This window comes from Jaculus jaculus, chromosome 15 (genome assembly GCF_020740685.1).
Source record: "Jaculus jaculus isolate mJacJac1 chromosome 15, mJacJac1.mat.Y.cur, whole genome shotgun sequence".
Lineage (NCBI taxonomy): Eukaryota > Metazoa > Chordata > Mammalia > Rodentia > Dipodidae > Jaculus > Jaculus jaculus.
This window is the reverse complement of record NC_059116.1, coordinates 40,302,070-40,324,067: the sequence shown is the minus strand read 5'-3', so window position 1 is coordinate 40,324,067 and position 21,998 is coordinate 40,302,070. Positions and strand designations below refer to the sequence as shown.

Here is a 21,998-nt window from a genome sequence, read left to right as displayed (position 1 = left end):
ACTAAGAACAATTTACAGCAATTGAAGGAGTAGAATTCATACATAGAATGTATTAAAATGCATCAATAAAACACAAATGTATGAGTGAAACAAACAATAAATGGGAACATTGACCAGTCAGTCTAAATAGGAGAAAAGGAAAACATGACCTGTAATTATAAAGCAAATGTCTGTAATACATAATCATCATGACAATATTTAACAAATGACCAGTGAACTCCATCTAAACCAGTCAAGTAACCATCACACACACAACCAAAATACAAGAAAGTCTGGTGAGGAGCCAGGAGGAAACCGTGACATTTCCTACTGGGAATGTAAACCTTATCAATATCAGTATCATTAATGATCCACCAAAATTTTTGTGATGGTGATATAAAATTCTATAAAATGGTTATGCACAATGCACTGTAAACACCTACAGTATCCAGCTGTACCTTCCTGAGCACATGCCCGAAGGGATCTAAGTCAACCTAGTATAGAGTCACTTGATATCCAATTCCTGTCAGCATTTTGTCCAGCAGCCGCATTATGGAATTGTAGTAAATGCTCACCCACGGGCAAGCAGATGTGGAGTGAGGGGCACATGCACCAAAAGAAGCTGAGCTCATCCAGCATGAAGAACACACTAACAGAATTCACACTAAAATGTGTGGATTTGGAAATTATTATGCTATGCAAAATGCTGCAGCTAACTTCACATTGCTAACACAAAACATCCAACCAAAACCAGTTTGTTGGAGGAAATGGTTTATTTTGGCATTCCAAATAGAGGGGAAACTCTGTCATTACAGGAAACATTGTGGTCTGTGCAAAGGCCGTACATCACTTCCTGGCCAGCATCAGGAGGATAACAGCAACAAGAAAGTATGCCAGAATTACACAGGTAAGCCAGTGCTAGCAAACCATCGAGGCCCACCCCCAGTAATATTCCTCTTTCAGTTAGACTCCACCCCAAATTTCCATCAGCCAGGGATCAAACTTGCAGAACACATGAGTTTATGGGGGACAACTAATTCAAATCACCACATTCCACCCTGGCCCCCGTAAGTTGCTAGCCATGTATGTAAAAGGTACTGCATTCAGTTGACCTTTAAAAGTACCCATAGTTTTATCACTCCTAACATTGTACAAACATTCCAATAGTGCAAGGTCTCTTAATGGTTAGCTGTAAAAATAAAAATTAAAATAAAATAATGGCACAGAGTAAACATTAAAATTGCAAATGAAGTCATTAGGCATAGAAAAGTAAAGAAAGATTGAACAAACACAAGATTTAAAAGAAATGGGCAAACAAATTCTGTACCTCCATGTCCAACAACACTAACCAGTGAAAATTGCCTGGACTTTCCACTTTTGCTGCTCCAAATGGTCTGTTCACACACTGGGAAAATCTTTAACTTAAACCAGCAGTTCTCTTTAGCAGCCACCTCATAGATCTGGTAACTCCATTGGGTCTCTAGTGCAGCCCAAGGTTCATCCTCATGAATCCATTGGACCTCCATGCAGGCACTTCCAGTAGTTCTTCCTCACATTACTCATGGCCATTCCCCACCCCTCAAGAAAACCCACCCAAAACCATGTTTCAAATCCAAAGATCCTTTCTTTCAATTGTTAATACTACATAACAAAGTACTAGGAAGGCTGCCAATTTTGTTAATCCAAGAGAGAATAAAGCCAGTTTTTAGGGGCAGGACACTCTTTCAGCATTCAGGCCTTGTACTTTTAAAAGAGTCAGAATATTTCTTGCTGTCCCAATGGAAAACAGCTGGACTAGTGTCAATTGTTATGATGTCTCAAACATTTGCAGCTGAACTAAGCTTCTCTCTTTAGCCATAAGCTTTTATTTCTTTCTGTACCATATCCATCTACCCATACCAGTCTGTTTCTATGCAGCACAACCTTGCATAAGTTCTCACGTCATAGTCAATCAGAACACAGCAAGCATTTCATACATACTGCTTTTTTTGTTTGTTTCTTCTTGGTTTTACAAAGTAGGGTATCACTCTAACCCAGGCTGACCTGGAATTCACTATGTAGTCTCAGAGTGGCATCAAACTCACAACAATCCTCATACCTCTGCCTCCCAACATACATACTACTTCTAATCCATTATCTATAGTTCCTTCTTCCCCTCATGAGCCAAACCTCATACTCCATAGTTCTCACTTTGCATTCAGTTCTTTCATCTCTGAAAAGAATTGTCCATGAAACTGAATTCAATACTGCAAGGTATCTCTTAGACTAAAGTTTCAAATCCTTCCAAATTCTTCCCACAAATGAGCCCCCAAGATGATACAATGTATATGAATGCAAATAAAATAATGTAGTATTTAATAGGCGACACAATATAATCAAGGCAGGCACTTGGAGCAGAAGAAAAGTCCAGTAGGGTTTTAATGACAAAATCCAATGAAAGACATGATTGAGGGCTGGAGGTATGGCTTAACACTTAAGGAGTTTTCCTGCAAAGCCAAAGGACCCAGGATTAATTACAGAGGACCCACATTAGCCAGATGTACAAGGTGGCACATGAATCTGGAGTTTATTTGCAGTGGCTTGAGGTCATGGTGTGTTCTTATCTCAATGTTTCTCCCCCTTTCTCTCTGCCTTTTTCCAAAAAAGATAACATAGGAAAGAAGCAGCTTTACATTCGTGATGTATCTTATGGCTTATTGTCTTCACCCAAAAATATAACGTGAACATTGTCAAAATAAATACACTATTAGAATATTAGATAATATCTTAAATTTATACAAGTTATATTTATCTATCTACCTATCAATCTAGCTATCCATCCATCCATCCATCTACCTATTATCTATCTATCTATCTATATTTATATGTACATGAGATAACAGTATATCAAAATACATAACTATGTTAATAAAATAGAACATCCGTTTGTCATGGGATATTAGTATTATGGGAGGACAGTTTGTCAACATTTTTTTTTCTAAAATTAAGACAATTAAAAAATCAGTATCTAAGGGACCATAGATATGAAAGGTAGGTGACCTCCAGTGTCATCAAATTCTAAGATTGAAGACTGGGTAGTAGCTAAGTAAAAAATGTCAGAAGTGAGACGGGTCAGAGCAGTGGGAGGAGCATAGTTATCCAAAATCATGTACATGTATGAACCAAGAATAATAACATGTATATGTAAGCTTGTTGGAGTACAGTGAGAGTTATGTTACATGGTAGACATGCTAGTTAGACTTATGTAATATTTGTGAAGTCAACTTATTTGAGGTAACCCAGGCCCAGAAAGCCAAATTGTCACATGTCTCTCTCATATGTATATCCTAGCTACAAATGATTGAAAGTCTATGTGAGCAGGAATAAAACTCAGTAACAGAGGTCAGTAAGCTGGAAAGGGGATATAAAAGGAATAGACAGGGAGGAGAGAAGTTATAGGATGGTATACTGTATACGTAAGCAGAAGAACACACTAATGTGGGTGAAAAGGCCTAAGTGAGGTCAGGGGAAGAGATTGAGTCAAGGAAGGGAGGAGGGAGGGCTGATCAAAATCTAAGAGGCTATAAATAAGTCATATATGGAAACCTATATTTTTTGACAATGGAACACTCTGAAGCCATAGATTATTACTACAAAATTTTCAGTGCCATTGATAGGATACCTTCCAGTGAGTTGTTGGCCAGGTTGGTCTCTGATGCTCCAAAAACATTACAGGCCATTGCCTAGGCTCTTGGTTTCCCAACAGGAAAAGATGGTAAGACCCTATTGCTGACAACTCCACATACTTGGGCTGCAAAATCACTGAGAAACACTGATGGAACTGAGCTGATAACCTCCTCCATGTAGACAAGCAGACATAAAGCTGGAAAAATCTATGCTGCATGCAGTTTAATGTGATAAAGAGAAATCATCAGTGGAGATACTCAACAGTGGATACTGAAAGCCTTAAATTTGGTGAGCCAGGCCAAATGAGCCCACGAGTTCAATAGTGGCACGTCTGTTATGGGAGAAACCAGCTACTCTCCAATTGGTCTGGAGGCCAGCTCCATGGGAGGAAATGCATCCCTAACACTGAAAACCTACAACAGGGATAGTCATGAGCCCTAGGGGTGTGGTATCTGGCTAAATGCATTCACTGTGTTCACCAAACTGCCTTGTAAGCACTTCTCTTAATGTTCTTACCAATATATTAATGCTACTCTCACCTTTGGTTAGAGAATCTTCTCTTTACAGATGGCAATGACCTTGGGATGACTCAGAAGGCATCACAGTGCTGAGAAGTAATAGAGGAGTGCTCAGTGCTGAAATGTGTCTACCATACCTTCCAAGGCTCAGAGTCCATTTCAGAAGAGGTGACAGAAAGAATGTAAAGCCAAATGAAGGGCAATATTCCTTACAATGCACTCCTCAAGGTACAAAATGGCTTAGCTACCCATGACCTCATAGTGCTTGACACTACCTACAGAAGTACATCACAACAGGTGGACAAGATGATGATAGTAAAATAAAAGAGAAACTGATTGAAAGGGAAGATTATATCATGGAGAGTAGAGTTTCAAAGGGGAAAGTGGGCAGAAGGAGGGAATTACCATGGGTTATTCTCTACAGTTATGGAAGTTGTCAACAAAAATTAAATTAAATTAAAATAGAAGAGAGGGGCTGGAAGTTCCCAAATGGTTAGCTCATAAGTGCCATAAGGTGCTACATGAGCTACTGGAGGAAAATGGTCAACAAGGATTCGAGGTCTACTTAGCAGCAAACTACCTGATGTGATGCTCACCCAGTGCAATAGTGGCACACAGCCATAGTGGTTAACCAACTCCTCTTGGATTGGATAACAGATCTGCTCAGAGGAACGGAACTCCTAGCTGGAACTGGAAAACAAGTCAGAATCATACATAAATAACAACTTTGTTCTCCAATTTCAAGCTCCAACCAATCTTGGGCTACAAGAGGGTCTACACCTATTAAATTCTCCCTAAACTAATAATGGTTATCCCATTTATCCAGTACTGACTTAACTGTCCACTGGAAAATCTGCTACTCTTTCTCAGATGGATGCAGAACCTTAGGATGGAGTCAGCCCAGGGCACCTCACCAGGGCCCCAGCTTGAACCATATAGTAATTGGGGAGGTAAGCAAGGATGTTGATTTCTTGGTGAACCTGGTGTCAGCACAAGAGTGAAGGAGATAGACACAGAGAACAATCAATTCCTACAAAACCAGAGAACCAGAGACACAGAGGCTCCAAAGATCTCATCACTGAAGTAGACCTAAAAAGAACCCAACATGGTCCAGGGGAATTCAAGGACGAGGGGGCAGAAAGAGTGTTGGATCCACAAGTTGGGACATTGTACACAGAGACATTGCTTCTTCCCAATAACTGATGTCTACCCCCACAATTCATGACGTGCAATCCCCATGGGGATAAATGGCATCCACAAAAAGGAGTGTCCCTTTGGAGGGGGCATAGGCACGAGAGTAAGGATGGTACCAACATGTGCTATTTACACACTGAATATGTACATAGCTAATAAAAATTAAAATTAATAGTAAAAAAGAAAAGTTAAAATTAGTATGCTTTGAGAATAGACAAGTTTTGCTAAATTTGTTCATTGGGTAAAAGTTTTCTCCTTTGTTTCAGAAAATAAGATCAAGAGATAACAATTATTGAAAAACTTTACTACATGACAAGTAACAGAGGCATATATACCATATTAAATAAGTGAGTTCTCTGAATAAATAAGAACTACAAGCTGACTGATCCAATAGAACATGATGAAGGCAGATGTCACCAAACAGAGCTCTACTGCATTTGAAATGATATAGTCTAAGCAGGAAGAGGCCTAATGTCTTTGAGATGAACAATGTAAACCACAATGTATTGAACATGTATTGTAAGCCAGGACCTTTATCTGTGTTAGCATATTTAAACCTTGTAACAACCATAAGAACCACTGTACTTACTTAAGAGATGAAGAAACAGAGAGAAAGCTTTTCTTAAATATCTTACATTTAAAGCATCCTTACCCTTTGGAATTTTCGTTTTGCATTGAGCGCTTTAATATATGAACAAATTGCAAATTGGGCCCCAAATTATCATCACAGTTGTAACCTGTCCTGGGTGAATTAGCACAAACATTCATAATAGCTATAGAATTACATTCTGGAAAAATAATCATGCATCTTAGCCCTGACTGGTGAAATCTAGACTAGCTGGAGCCTAGAGTATGTTTTCCCCTAAGCATCTTATGTGTTATTTTTCTTATGATTCGACAAAAATCTCATTCTAATAAAAGGAGAGGGGCTGGAGAGATGGCTTAGCAGTTAAAGTGCTTGCCAACAAACCCAAAGCATCCAGATTCCATTCTGAGGACCCATGTATGCCAGATGCACAAGGTGACACATGCATCTGGAATTCATTTACAGTGGCTGCAAACACTGCTGCACCCATTTTCTTTCTCTCCCTCCCTCTATTTCCCTCTCAAATAAATGAAATAAAAACATTGTTTAAAAGGAAACATTACATTATGACCTAAATCATATGTATAAGTCCCACAACAATACATTGATTCAAATGAAAGCAAAAATGGTCTAGACACCTATCTAAAAGCAAACAGTTTTGTCTCACACATGGTGGGGGTGTGGATAGCTACATCCTAGTACACTACGAAGCTACCTGCACAGAAGGGCCTGTTGCAGTCAGTTCGCATCGCAGGCAGAAATCACCTGACCAAGAGCAGCTTTGGGGAATAAAGGGCTTATTTTGGTTTCAGACTTGAGGGGATGTCTCATGATGGCAAGGAAAAGAATGGGATGAGAAGAGGCTACACATCACACCCTGGCCAACATAAACTGGACAACAGGAACAGGAGAGTATGCCAAACACTGGCAAAGGGAAACTGGTTACAATGCCCATCAGCCTGCCCCCAACATCACATGGCCTCCAAGTGGTGCTGATTCCCAAATCTCCATAAGCTGGTAACTTCACATTCTAAATACCTATGTTTGTTGGTGGCACCTGAATCTAACCACTCCAGAGCCCTACAGCTTCACATGACCAGAAGCTATGAACAGGGAGATCCATAGATGGTCCTATGAGATCTCCTCCTGTCATCAGTGAACATGCCTACAGGATCCGTGTTTGAAATCCCATAAAGTATTTCCACCATCATGATATCTACTTATTTCTGGAATTCTTGACAATTAGAAGTGCAGTGAAATAGCAGGAGGAAGAACAGGAAAGGTTTTGTTCACTTTCCAAGCACATGGAGCATGTGAGGTGCTGTGTGACGCACAGAGATTGGCAAAAGGCAAACAGGCATAACCGGCAATGCACTTACCAAGGAATTCTCAAAAGATGTAATTAATGCATGAAAATGCTTTCCTTACATTAGTCTTCCTCTTATTCCTTATGAATTTAGGGTGATTGAAGCAACACATGGGACCCCTGGAGTCCAGTGCTGAGAGGATGTGTCACCTGAATGTTAAAAGCCAGTATAGTTGTAATTTTATTCTTTCAGTCATAGTCAACACATGCCCAGGGCACATGACTGGAAGAAGCAGTCACTGAGGCACGTTGGTCTCTCATGTGAAAGTGAGAGCAGGAGAGGATTTTGAGGTACCCGAGTCTCACTGCTAATGAACACAGAAAATATCTTTACCCAACATCCATCATTATAAGGCTGTTGGGTCAAACTGAAATTACTCTGCTTTAGGAAATACCTAATATTTATAAAATTCAAATTGATGGCCGTGCATATGTCACAGTGATGCACAATAACCTCACAGAGCATGAACTCCCTTAGTGGGCAGCTGTCTTGTACCTGTGCTCAATGTCAGATCGATAGATCACAGAGCACACATGTCATTACGTGATGCTGCCGCGTCATTCTAATGAGTCACTAAGTATTTACATGAATTCTTTTCCTATCAAGTGTGGCACAGAGGTTAAGTGACCCTTCTGAGGCCTTAGGAAGTAATGCCAGTGAAGAAATACTGGAGATGCGAAGAGACACTTTGCTGAGCAGCTCAGCCCAGAACTCAGTCACTAGGACTGTTTTAGAGAAGATCACTGAGCACATACCACGGGGTTGGCAAGAGGAGACCTGTGAGGAAGCCAGGCAGGGAGGACTGTCCATTTCCACTCCTCCCCTTTTAGGTACATCATTACAAGACCAAAATAATTTTTGGTCACATTATGTGGATGTGGTTGGAGGTAATATGACAGAAGACCTACAGTGTTAGGCAATAAGCCACAAACAATTTATGCATCAACAGATGATGATAATACACAGAAAAAGAAGCAAATACAAAGACACTTTTCATTAAGGAGATTCATGAAAAATCCTTTTGGTATATGTTTATTCGGTACATAAAGATCAAAAATACAGTCATTTTTCAAGTCTTGAAAAATATTCGTTTAGGGATTTGTTCTCCAAAAGCACTTGCTTCCAAAGAAATTGCCAAGAATGTGTGAAATGTTTGAGAGCAAGAAGATGAAAACGAGGGAGAACCTCCTCTCCATGTCTGTCAAGACATAAGCTTGAGCAGAGGTAGGGCCTGTGCTGTCATGCAGATATTCATCATACATGACATGTGTTTGTGCATGTCCATGGGTGTCTGTTTTATCTCTGTCTGAATGGAACGGCCACTCAACTTCCCATATGACTTTCCCCACAGCCTGTTCTCTCCTCTCTGGAGGAATATGAGATGCTCTGCCCTGGGCATCTGCATATGAGGTCCCCATCCCAGTGACAAACAGAGGCCTAAAAACATGTTGTGAAGATCCTCTTCTGCCTCAGGTGCCATGATCTCACTCATGTCCATGGACACCTGCTCAGGGTGAGTTAATCTGATGAAATATTTTCCCAGGTCTGTGCCAATAGTGATTTGTTTGCAGAACAGTTGAAATGATGAAAGAGGATTACATCAGAGGGTCCAAGAAACATGTGAATTGAAAGGATCAGAAAGGGTCTATGGGAGTCAGAGCTCAGGCAGAACCATGGGCCCTACAAAGTTAATTGCCAAACACAGGCAGTGGCTTGCATGTGCCCAGTGTATAGTCACCCAGAGAACTCACAATCACTATGTCAACCATGCCCTGATAATTGCCAGTCACATGGGGAGAATCCCAACAACTGCACATGCTTTCCCATGTTTGCACTACCAATCATGTAATTCCCAACTTCATGATAAATTGAACTCTTTCTGGTCATCCCTCAATGTCAACACAGACACTAAGCTTCATATGGATTCCCACACCTTGACTCCCTCTCTGCTGCTCAATCACCCCCAGATACTTATCTTGTGGTGATGCCTTTATTCATCTAAACCATTGCCTTCCTCCATTGTTTGTGCTTATCTGCATATAGCTTAATGTTTGATAAACATCCATATAGTTAAAGGTAGGGAATAAAGTCCTTGGAGAGAATTTAGAGGAAGATACAGAAATACAAAGAGAGGGATCCATTATGGAGGGAGGGAGAAATTTAATCCTTCATGAGATAAAATATCTAGCATAATGCCTAGAACATATGTCTATTTTTCTTCTTTTATTAGTGAGCATCCAAAACAGTGGATTTCACAAGGATATTTCCATACACATATAACATTGTGTTCCACATTGTACATTAACCACAACCCTGTTCTGTCTTTCCACTGGTTCCCATCCTCAACCCAAATGTCTCTTCTCTGCTTTTGTATCACGAGTTTACATGTCAGGTTATATTTGCGTGTTTCTGACTATGAGATAATGTGGTGCTCTTTTCATCGTCCCTCACACGTCACTGTGTCCCTACTCTGTCTCTCCTACTTCCTCTCCCAAGTGTCACTTTCTGACATCTATGCCGTGAGTCTACGAAAGAAGAATGCAGATCCTGCCAATTAGAGAAAATCTGCTAAACATCATTGTGAGACTTTCTTGTTTTTGCTTTTATTTTTTTTTTACCTGAAGTTCTGTTTCATCTGTTTAGAAACAAGGTTCATAATTTCCCTGATTCAAAACTAAATAAAATTTCTAGGTGTTTATATAACAAGTTCTATTCATGCACTTATATGAAAATGGGTGCAAAAGCTGACAGCTGGTCATGGTGACTCTGAGTTGGGATCCAATACAAGGCCTTATATATGTTAGGCAAATGCTTTACCACTGAGCCACCACCTAGCCCTGAACCTATCTGCCAATTCTATAATTTTTCTTGACAGCAGAGTTCAGGGTCCTTTTCTTGCTAATTCATGTAGGAACAGCTTTGCATGAAAACACAGGTAAGTCTTCTACCATAGTCTGTTTTAACATCATGAGATTGGATTTCATCTTCATTATTTCATCCAACTGGCTGTTAACATAGTATTTTCAAAACTCATCTTAAAATGTCACCATTCGGAAAGATTCTCACATCATTTTCAAGTATTTCTGAAAGGATGAATTCATGGAAAGGAAGTTTCTGTGTCAAGGGGCATGTGAAATATAAGCTATTATAGATTTCAGCTTACTGTACTTTCTAAAGACAATATAAAGTTTATTCCAAAAGGGAAGGCTCCAATCAGAAAAAGGAGGCTTAGTGGATGTCCCCCCACCCCACATTTTTGGTGTTTCGAGATAGGATTTCTCTCTTGCCCAGGCTGACCTGGAATTCACTATGTAGTCTCAGGGTGGCCTTTAACTCATAGCAATTCTCCTAGCTCTGACTCCCAAGTGCTATAATTAACACATGCACTACTATGCCTGGCTCTGTTTTTCTGGCTCTGTTTTTCTTTTCTTTTTTGAGGTAGGGTTTCATTCTTTCCCAGGCAGACTTGGAATGGAATTCACTCTGTAGTCACAGACTGGCCTCCAACTCATAGTGATTCTCCTACCTCTGCCTTCTGAGTGCTGGGATTAAAGGTGTGCATCACCATCTCTGACATAGCCTTGAATGGCCTTGAACTTTCACCCTTCCTACCTCTGCTTCAGTGCTGTGATTGGAAGAGTGTGCTATCACACTAGGTGTCCTGACTCCCCTTTGGCCTCATTCTCATCCTACTCTTCTGATCAGAGGGAAGACACAGATTATTTCATTAATCGGAGGAAGAGGAGGAGGAAAGGTAGATGAAGAAATGATAGAGAAACACAGGGAAAGTGAATAGATACAAATATTTCCTTTTCAAAAGCTTTATGTGTATGATGTGTACATGTGGATTTATGTGTGTGAGCATAGATATATGCATGCACAAAACAGGTGTGGAGTTCAGGGATCAACACTGGGGGTTGGTTCTCACCTTCAACCATGTTTGAGACATATGCCAGGCTAGCTGGCCTGTGAACTTCCTGAGGATTCTCATGGCTTTTGTGAAGTATTTCGGTTCTCCAACATGTTTGTTGCCATTTCCCTGGAGGAAGTTCTCAGTCTAGCTTTGGGAGCAATACTCATGTAGCTGCTTCCTCTGCAGCTTCTTCTGTATCCTGGTGATTGTGGTATAGGTGGCCTCTTTCATGATGAGCACTTGGTTGTCTTTTCTGGTCGAATAGATGGATGTTGGATCTTCCCAGTATTCTCTGAAATCTGTAAAATAAAGCAGATATTCCAAGTAATGGTGAGAACAGCTCTGGTAATGGGGGATAGGCATATAATTTTGGGAGAAATTCCCATGAGGACACTCTCTCAAGCTGTCTAGATAACAATGGGGCCTTTTATCTGGATGTTGTGAACTTCCTGCCCATGGGACTATGACTTGATTCCCAGTACCAGTTATGACTTTTCTCCCATTGTGTGGGACTCATGTTCAAGTATAGGGCAGTTGGTTATCCACAGAGGCTGTGTGCCTCTATTGCAGAAGAGTGTATTTGTTGTTCAGGTTTTGGATTGTGTGGCTTGCAAAGTCTCCCAGTCAATCATGCTGTTGGTGACCAGTGTTACTCAGTAGCTCCTTTAGTACTTTCCAGCACTGTGAGGGTTTGTCAGGAAAGGACTGGCTTTTCTCTCTGTCCCCTGGTCTGTTGGTGTCTTAAGGTGGCAGCCTGTGTTGTCTTTAGCATTGGGGTCAGACTTTTTAGCTCTGTTAGATAACCAAGTGTTTGGCAATGACTAACATTGTTTTGGGTACCTCATGGTTTCCCAAGCCAACTGCTCACTGTGGGAGTAACTCAGTTCTGGTCCTGGGATTCACCAGTCAGAGACAGTGATTTTAGGATTAAGGGTTCTTCACCTTCTACTGGGTGTATCAGTCTGGTGTGACTGCATCCCTTACCTGGTTGTTAAATCTTGTATGCTGATATTCAGGGGGAAGGTATTTAATGTGCCAACTATTATAGTCTATAGCTTTGGGTATTTACTTCCCCCTTTTTCCAAAACCCTTTCACTCTCATCCGCCCCTCCCCCCCCCATGTTCTTCTCTTAAGCAGGTTTTCTGTTAATCCCTTCTCTATTCTCTCTCTCTTTTCTCTTTTTCCTGGTCTCATTCTAATTATACACCCATAGTCTTAATGCTTACTGCCTATTGCCCTCTTCTCCAGCTGGTCTATTTTAGGAGCCACATATGAGAGAAAACATGTGATGTTTGACTTTCTTAACTGTGTAACCATGTGGGGTGATATTTTCCTTACTGCTGATCAGAATTCTATTTTGTATATGTACCATATGTTCATTATCCATACATTAGACGATGGGTATTGTGGTTGACTGCAATGTCTAGCTAGGTTGAGTAGGCATATTTGAAGTAGAGTCTTTAGGACAGGAAAAGCTGAGTCTGGTGGTAGACCAATTTTCATCTTTTTCAGAAGTCTCCATACTGATTCATATAGTGGTTGTTCAGGTCTGCACTTCCACCAGCAGTAATGAGAGGTCTCCTTTCTCCACATCCTCACCAACATTTAGTATCATTTGATTTTTTTTAATGATGGTCATCCCATTGGAGTAAGATGAAGTCTCATAGTTGTTTTAATTGACATATTTCTGATGGCTAAGGATATTCAACAGTTCTTTAAGTGAGTGCTGGTTTTTTGTATTACTTTCTTTGAGAATTCCCCATTTTTTTCCTTCCTTTCTTCCTTCTTTCCTCCTCTCCTCCTTCCCTTACTTCCTTCCTTCTTTTCTTCCTCCTCCTTCTCTTCCTCTTCTTCCTTCTTGTTCTTTTTCTTCCTTTCTTTCTGATTGCTGTTCCTTCCTTTCTTTTCTTCCTACCTTCCATCCTAATTCCCTCCCTCCCTTCCTCCCTCTCCCTTCCTTCCTTTGTTCTCTCCTTCCTTCCTTCCTTCCTTCCTTCTTTCCTTTATTTCTCCCTCTGTATTTCTTTCTTTCATTCACTATGTAGTCTGAGGCTGGAGTGAACTCAGTGATCCTCCTCCCTTGGGCTCCTGAGTGCTGGGGTTAAAGAATGTGACACCATGCCAGGCTGTCCTTTGTTATTTTATCAGTATTGTCTGAATACTCTATTGATCTACCTTGTGTTGATATTAATGTTTTGCTGTTCTAACTTCTACTTGTTTCATTCTCTAGGTGAAGTTTTATAATTTGATTCATTGAGCTCTTCATTCCCAAAAGTTCAGGGTGACATTTTCAGCACTTCTTCCTCAATTGTACTTGTACTTGTCTTTCATGTCCTGTAGTATCTGCTTTATTTCATTCACCTGTTCTCTTATATTCTTTTCTCATTTGTTGAGGTGCCTCCTCATGCCCTTTTGACTTTGTTGAATATTATTATAATTCCTCTGAATTTCTTATTTAGTATTTGATCTACTTCATCTTCATTGTAATTCACTGCCAAAGAATTGTTAATTTCTGCATTAGCCATGTGCCATGACTTTTCATGCTTCATTTGTTCTTGTCAGGTTTGCATATCTGGACTAGGACATTTGCTTGATTTTGTAACACCTCGGTTGAAGCATTTTCTATATTCAGATGGGAGTAGGTTGCGTTAAGGTTGAGGGGTGGTTTCACCCCACTGGACCTGGGTGCAGTTTAGAAGCTAAGCCTTCAGTTCTCATGCTGAAGGTCCCAAATGTGGCTACAGCACTGCTTGGAAAGGAGGCTACAGCTCACATGCTGAAGGTGTCAAACATCATCTCAGCTCCACTTGGAGAAGAGAGTGCAGCGTCCCATGCTGAAGTTGTCAGACATGATCTCCAGCACTGCTCAGAGAGGAAGCCATGATTGCAGAAGGATGAAGCACAGGGACAGGTCTGCTGTGAATGTACAAGAATAACCAGTTAAAATGTCAACTCTTAGCATCAACAGTTTTTGGAGAATTATAGAGTGTTTTGTATTTAGATATTAGTTACTAGATCAAGATGGAAAGAAGATATGCAGAGTAAGACAAGCAATAGAGAAAAATAGAAGAGAGGAATGTTGATAGAATAGTGGCAGTAGAGAAAGGAGGACACAGCCAGCCTCAGCTAACAGTAGAATGAGGGAGCTAAAAATGCTGTGAGGAAACCTAGAACAATACTGGGACTGAGGAGATGGCCCAGCCAGTAAAGTACTTTCCATATAAACTCGAGGACCTGAATTTAGAGCACCCACACTGAGATAAAAAGCAGATGTGGTGGTGCATGCCTGTATTCCAGTACCATGGAGGTAGAGACAGGAAGATCCCTGAGACTTGCTTTCATCTATCTTATCTAGCCAAATCACTGAGCTCTAGGTTTAGTGAAAGACCCTGTTTCAAAAACTATGTTGGTATTGTTTGAGAAAAACACATAAGGTTGACCTATGCGTCTACATATAGCCAAGTATGTGCATACACATGTGTGTACCCCATGTACCTGAACATGTATACACCCATGCATGCATACTATACATACATACACATGTAAAGTAACAACAATCCCAGCACCTGTGAGGGTACAGCAAGGAGACAATAAGCCAAATTTTATTCTGTGGGTGAAACTATCACACAAAAAAACTTGGGAAAAAGAGAGCAGAGGAAGACAAAACTGGGAGAACAAGAGCAGGGTGGACTAAACTGGTTCACATAATTGCATATACTTTAGTATCATGCTTAAGCTTTTTGATAATTTCATACAAAATATTTTCATTTTAATTACCCCAATATCCTTTCAATGTTCCCTTCCCCCCAAATCCCTTTTTCCTAAGTAGTCCCTTTCTACTTTCAAGTCTATTTTTGTGACCCATTCAGTTTCCTTAATGTTGTTTGCTTGAGCATGGGTTGGGGGATCTTTGCTACAGCATGGGTGACTTGCTAGTCACTCCATCTCTGAGGAACGTGACCCCCCCCCACCTAGTAATCATAAACTGTCTATACGTCTTCAGGGAGGTGTTGGAATTTGTTTCCCTCTCCTATTGCATGATGGTATTTTGATGGGCTTAAAACTTGGATATTAAATAAGAAGGTAAGTATAAAAATGAAATGAGACAGTGTGGGAGACTGCTCAATGGTTAAAAGCACTTGCCTGCAAAACTTGAGGATATAGGTTAGATTACCCAGTGCCCACTTTGTGCCGTACATGTTTTGGAGTTTGTTTTCAGTGGCAGGACTTCTTGTGCATATGTCCGAATTAAGATTTAACAAGTCTCAAGTGATCTTTACAAAGACCCTCTAACTAGACAAGAGAGAAAAAGATAAAAACAAAAAGTAAAACAGGGACTAGAATAAACATAGGAAATAAAATAGAGATAAAGGGCCTGGAGGGATTGCTTAGTGGCTTAGGCACTTGCCTGCAATGCCAAAGGACCCAGGTTTGCTTCCCCAAGATCCACACAAGCCAGATGCCCAAGGGGGAACATGTGTCTGGATTGCATTTGCAGTGGCCAGAGACCCTAATATGCCTATTTTTCTCTCTCTCAAATAACTCTATAAAAAATTTTAAATGACACAAATGTGGGTGTGGTAGTGCATGTATACTAGCAGCACTCAGGAGGCAGAGGGAGGAAGACCCTGTGAGGTTAAGACAGCTGAGAGTACGCAGTGAACTTCAGGTCAGCCTGAGCTAGAGTGCGACCTACCTCAGGAAAAAAAAAAGAGAGAGAGAGAGAGAGAGAGAGAAGACCAAGGTCATGTTTTCCTATGAAGGATTCATTTGCTGGGATGGGATAGATCTGGGATCCGTACTGCTTTCTATTGTAGCTTTTGGGGTCACATCTTCTGATACAGCAGGCCTCAGTGGCCTCTCACTTCTCTGTTTCATTTTCCCTGCAACCAGAGGGTGTGGTTTGTGGCTCACTCAGTCTTGTTTTACTCTGCTTTTCTATCTTCAGGTATTTCATCCAGCTGCCAGCTAAGATTTCCCTGATCCTGCCCCCACACACACACACACAATAGAGGGTCTGGAATTTGTTTCCTTCTCCTATACATGATGGAATTCTGATTTAACGCTAATGTAACTCCTCAGACTCTGGAATCTTAACCCATGCCATTGCTCATCCTACTTCTGTAAACTAGCGACTTTCAGTCAAGTCTATGATTCAGACCCATTGTCCACTCAGTGGAACACTTCTTGAATCTGACAAAAAATGTCTCTCGCCTTTATGACTGGGTCTGTGCTCAGCAGGCAGAGCCATTTCCTAGCATTCAGAAACCCTGGTTCCATTCCCAGCATCTCACAAACCTGGCATAGCGGTGCATGCCTGTCATCCCAGCACTTGGGAGGTAGAAACAGGAGTATTAGGACTTTAAGATGATGCTCAAAAATGTAGTGAGTTTGAGGCCAATTTGGGCTATATATGACTCTGTCATACATGACTAATTTCCCTTGTAGCTAGAGGACTTCTGCAGGCCAGCTCTCAGATTATAATCACCTGATTCTTGACCTGTGTTTCTAGACTAGGCTGTGAATTTTCCTTGTTTGCCTAGAGCCACCTGGCTATTGACTCAGGAGGGCTTCTCACTGTTTGCCTAATCCAAAAGCCCAGAAGGCTTTGTTTTTTTCCCACACCTGAATATTATCCCATACTAGGGTTCCTGACAGTATTTTCCCACACCTGAATATTATGCCATCCAAGAATTCCTGACAGGATTCTCCACGTCTGATTATGCCATCCAAGGATTTCTTCCAAGATTTTCCCACACATGAATATTTTGCCATTCCAGGATTACTGACTACTTGGACTGCAGATGTGCCCACTCATGAGTTCCCCATTTGGAGCTTTTGTTTTCTGTTTTCTGTCTCTCTCTACAATGTGATTTTCTTCTTTCTTTAAAACAATTAATAAGAAATTTTGTTTTGGATGATTTTATGCCTATAACATATTTAATCATTTTTATTTCCACTAGCTTGCTTCCTCCCTGTAGTAGTCCATACCTTAGGGCTGGACCCTAACATCCACCCAGTGACACAGTCTTCAGCAGGTGGCTGCAGAGAAAACTGCAAAGTAATAAAATATTGAGTATATTGGTGGCCATGTATTTAAACTACCAAATGCCCATCTTACTCCTCCTGAACATTTTCTTCTTCCCACGTCCATCTCCTAATTTCATGTCTTCTTTGTTGGCCCACAGAGCTTAACTGGAGCTGGTATTATCACAAGTTGAGGAGGGAAAGTATGGTTTTATAATTGGCACTGAACTCTAATTCTGATCTAACTGGTTTGGCACTGAAGTTGAAGAGTGGTGGAGGTTTTGAGGCTCTGGGTTGCTGCAGTCTGCATGTGCAGAGACAGCTCCCTGCGCGAGGCTGGGCTCCATGGCTCAGTCTCTCTGGTTCTGCTCCACTCACTTCCTTCCTTTTAGTTTTCACTGGATTCATTTCAGTAAATGTTGTTAAGTTAACATTATTTCTAAAACAACCTCATGTATACGATGCATCTTCAACACATTCAACCACATTACCTTCTCTACTTTATCTCCACTCTGCCAAGTCACTTCTCTGCTACTGGTCTCCCTCTTATTTCCATGTCTTTTTTAGTGACCACACATAAGGTTGCTTTCATAAGCATGGATGGGGTTATTTACAGGAGCATGGGCAACTTACCAGTGGGTACAGCACTGAGAAAATTATCTCTCCTCCACCAGCCACTAGTAATTGCTTTAACTCCTCATGGAGGCAAAGGTCCTAGTGAGCCCTCCCCCTAACAACTGTTAACTGCCAGTAAACCCTCAGGGAAGGTGGGACTTCATGTAGGAATGTTGACAGGGCCAGACTTGTGAGGTCATGAATGTCATGAGCCAGTCCCTTCCAGGAGACAGTGTTCCATAACATTCCCCTCATTCTCCAGCTCTCACATCCCTTCTGCCTCCTCTTCTCCAATGTCCCTGAGCCTCTGAGGAGATGACATGAATGTCCTGTTTAAGGTTGGTGCTCAATTTTCTAATGCTGTTTCTTTCTTCGCTACTGAAACTAATACCTTTTTATGTCACTCACCTGAGAGCATGTCTTCTCTCCAGTGATTCCTGCTTTACTTCCTGGTGTTGCAGTCAGATTCGAATTGTTGACAGAAATCACTTGACCAAGAGCAGATTTGCGGATAAATGAGTTTAATTTGGCTTATAGACTTGAGGGGAATCTCCTTGATGACAGGAAAATAATGGCATTCACAGAGGGTGGACATCAGCCCCTGGCCATCATAAGGTGGACAATAGCACAGGACACTGTACCAAACAGTGGCAAGAGAAAACTGGCTATAATACCCAAAGGCTTGCCCCCAACAATACTCTGTCTCCAGGAGGATTTACTTCCCCAATGTCCATCAGCTGGGACTCTGCAATTAGAATACCCAAGTTTATGGGCGACACTTGAATGAAACCACCACAGTTTGAGATTCAGGCAGTGACATTTTATTGTTGGTACAAAGCACCCAGCCAGAAGCAGCTTTTGGGAAGAAAGGATTAATTTCAATATAGAATGTCAAGGAATATTCATCATGTCAGGAAAAGCATGACAGGAAGCATGAGAAGGAAGCCTGGGTCACTTCTTCACACCAAGGGGAAGGAAGTAGTCTGAGTGAGTTGTTCTGAACCCCAGTTGGCTGGACTATGAACCTCAAGGTCCATCCTTAGCAACACAACTCCAGCCTGGCTCCACCACCCACATTGCCACCAAGTGGAGACCAAGCACTCACAACACATGAGGCTCAGTGTGTGGAGGCATTTCACATTCAATCCATCACAGTTTATGGCTGTCTTTTGTCATCTTACTTGCTTCTAATCAGATTTCAATTCCTGTCTCTTTCTGTTTCTTCCCTCTCCCCTCCCTTCTTCTATTTCTTCCTTGCTCTCCCCCCTCTCTCTCATTGTTTAGTTTTCAAGAGAAGCTCGTACCATGTAGCCCAAGCTGACTTAGAACTCAGGATCCTCCTGCTGCTGTCTCCTGAGTGCTGGGATTACACAAATATCCTTTTAGCTGATATTTTGTTTGTCAATAATATATGATCACTAGCTATAATCCCACATCTTTCTTTCTTTCATTTTTTTTTTTTTTTTTTTTTTTTTTTTTTGAGGTAGAGTCTCCTTTAGCTCAGGCTGACCTGGAATTCCCTATGTAGTTTCAGGATGGCCTCTAACTCATGGTGATCCTCCTACCTCTGCCTCCCAAGTGCTGGGATTAAAGGTGTGTGCCACCACAACCAGCCCACATATTTGTTGAAAGTATGACTTCTATGTAATTGGAATTCATATCCTCTGACTCCCTCCATAATGTCGCCAACTTAAGGGACCACTTTGTACATATCACTTCTTTTGCATGTATAGCATGTGGTGATGGTGGTGTGTGTGTGTGTGTGCATGCATGTGGCATATGCACATGTATGTGTAGATGTACTTGCAGGCATAAGGAAGCAAAAGAGAAAGTCCAATGCTCTCCTGTTACTTATCCACATATTTCCTTAAGACAAAGTCTTTCTCTCAATATGGATCTGTGGTTTTCATGAGCCCCAGTGATTCTCTGATATCTGCTCCCCACAGGACTACATGGTCAGGTCCAGCTGCTTACATGAGTCCAGGAGAACTGGACGTGGGGTGGTCTGTCACGACCACCTTGACCAGTAAGAATGACGCAACTTGAGAGCTCTTCTTTAAGCAGTTTATTCAAGAACCTTGAACAATCTTCTGACCCCGGGGAGAGCCGACCCACAAGCTAAGTAGTCCTGCGCTAGCCAACCCTAGTAAGCCACGTGGCCCATGCAGATAGGTCCACGAGTAAGGAAGCAGAATTAGTTAAGCAGCCTCAGCCAAATAAGTACTTGTTTATCCCAGAGAGCACTCGCTATCGGGCTAGCGGAAGGAGGAAGCCGATGCCATCTTTAGGGCATGGCACATCGCAGCTCTCCACAGTTCCCCCTTTTTGTTTTAAACAAACAGGTGAGAGTAGAGGTCTGAGCTCTGTAGTGAAATCCAGTACCGATTTTTCCAGAGGCGGGAGTAAGGATGGATATTATGGGGAAAGGACAGTACTAACCCGCTTTCTCTCAGACATGCTCTCCTCTAGGCTGCTAACTGCAGGCGGCATACCTAGAGTGCAGTGCTTTGCCTCACAACCTGAACGTGCTGAGTATTCTAGCTCTTCATGACAGCAAGCCATGCGTAAGGGGACTACACTGCCTCAATGGCTGTAAAGGCCTGAATAATCATAGCTGCATTCCTTTGCTGTGTGACCCTCATCTTGCATAGACACCACAGGCCCACCAAGAAGGCCAGCACCAGGAGACCAGCCATCGCTCCCAATAGCACCATGACAAAAGGGAGCCCACCTAGGCTGAGGGGGAATATCCATGCCATCTCCATAACTCTGAGGCCATCGACCACTAATCCAGGAGGCATTAACTGAAAATTTGCCTGGGCTCCAAGGGGCTTCCATCCAGGCAGCAGACTGATTATAAAGCATCACATATGGGCTTATTTGACTAATATTACTTACCAGCAAAAAGCACAAACTTCCCACTAGTGGTACACTAACATTGCCTTCAACGGGACTAATTTCCCCATCCAAGGGCAAATAGGAGAGACCTAAACTTTTATTGCTAGCAAAAAAGCGAGGGAAAACTTGGGCATTATATTGAACCGGAAGAGGCTTTGGAAACACTGACAAGATCCCCCATCGAGGTTCCGCCTGAGTCAGACTCCACCTCAGGCCTATCAGCATTCATAGTGGAAGGATCTTCATGTTGGACTTTTCTGGTCAGTCTCTCGGGCACCCACACTGGATCCTGGCGATCCTGCGGAAAAACACAAACAGACCCTCTCGTCCACGTCAATACAGGATCAGGGCCATGCCACGTTCCCGTGAGCACATCTTTCCACTTAACATATCCTTTCAAGGATCCACCTTGACGTTGATGATGATCTGCCGAGGAAAGGCCATCCACGTCCAAATTAGAAAAATTAAGAGTAAAAAGAGCTAGAGATATTCATTTCTTGGGGGTGCAGCCTTGGCCTATTCCCCTTTTTGTTTTTGTAAGCATTCTTTTAAGGTGCGATGAGCACGTTCCACAATTCCTTGTCCTTGAGGATTATAGGGTAATCCATGATTAAGCTGTACCTCCATCTGTTTGCAGAAGGAGGTAAAGTCTGAGCCATGTAGGCTGGTCTATTATCTGTTTTTAGTTGTTGTGGCTTCCCCCATGCCACCCAGGCTCCCAAGCAATGTTCTATGACATTGCGAGCTTTTTCTCCACTCAAGGGGGTAGCATAAATGACACCTGAACAGGTGTCCACAGAAACATGAACATATCTTAAAGTTCCAAATTCTGAAATATGTGTTACATCCATCTTCCAGATCTTAAGTGGCATCAACCCTCTAGGATTTACCCCTACATTGGGAGGATGATGGTGAATCACACATTGAGGGCAATCTAGAACTACCTGTCTGGCATCCGCTCGAGACAGATGAAATTTCATTTGTAAGGTCTTAGCGTTGACATGGAAAGTCTTATGAAATTGTTTGGCTTGATCTAAAAATGAGCTCAAAAAAATACATTCCATCCTGGTCCATTGGTCAACAACATCATTTCCTTTACTTAATGGTCCAGGTAATCCTGTATGTGCTCTAATATGTTGAATATAAAAGCAATGTTTTCTATGCCAAATCAAATTTTGTAACTCTTGTAATAAGGCATATACAGTACTGTTATTCTTTATAGGGCCTGCTCTTT

At 41.7% G+C, this 21,998-nt stretch overlaps 1 protein-coding gene across 1 annotated transcript in view; it reads right to left on the bottom strand.

Moving 5' to 3' along the window:
* Nucleotides 1-21,208, bottom strand: part of LOC101610462 (vomeronasal type-2 receptor 116-like) — a 54,674-nt gene extending 33,466 nt beyond the window's left edge. Inside the window, 3 exon segments of the mRNA XM_045134746.1 lie at nt 11,387-11,522; nt 20,909-21,062; nt 21,173-21,208. Of these exon segments, the coding sequence (XP_044990681.1) occupies nt 11,387-11,522; nt 20,909-21,062; nt 21,173-21,208 (326 nt within the window).
* Nucleotides 21,209-21,998: the final 790 nt, after the last annotated feature.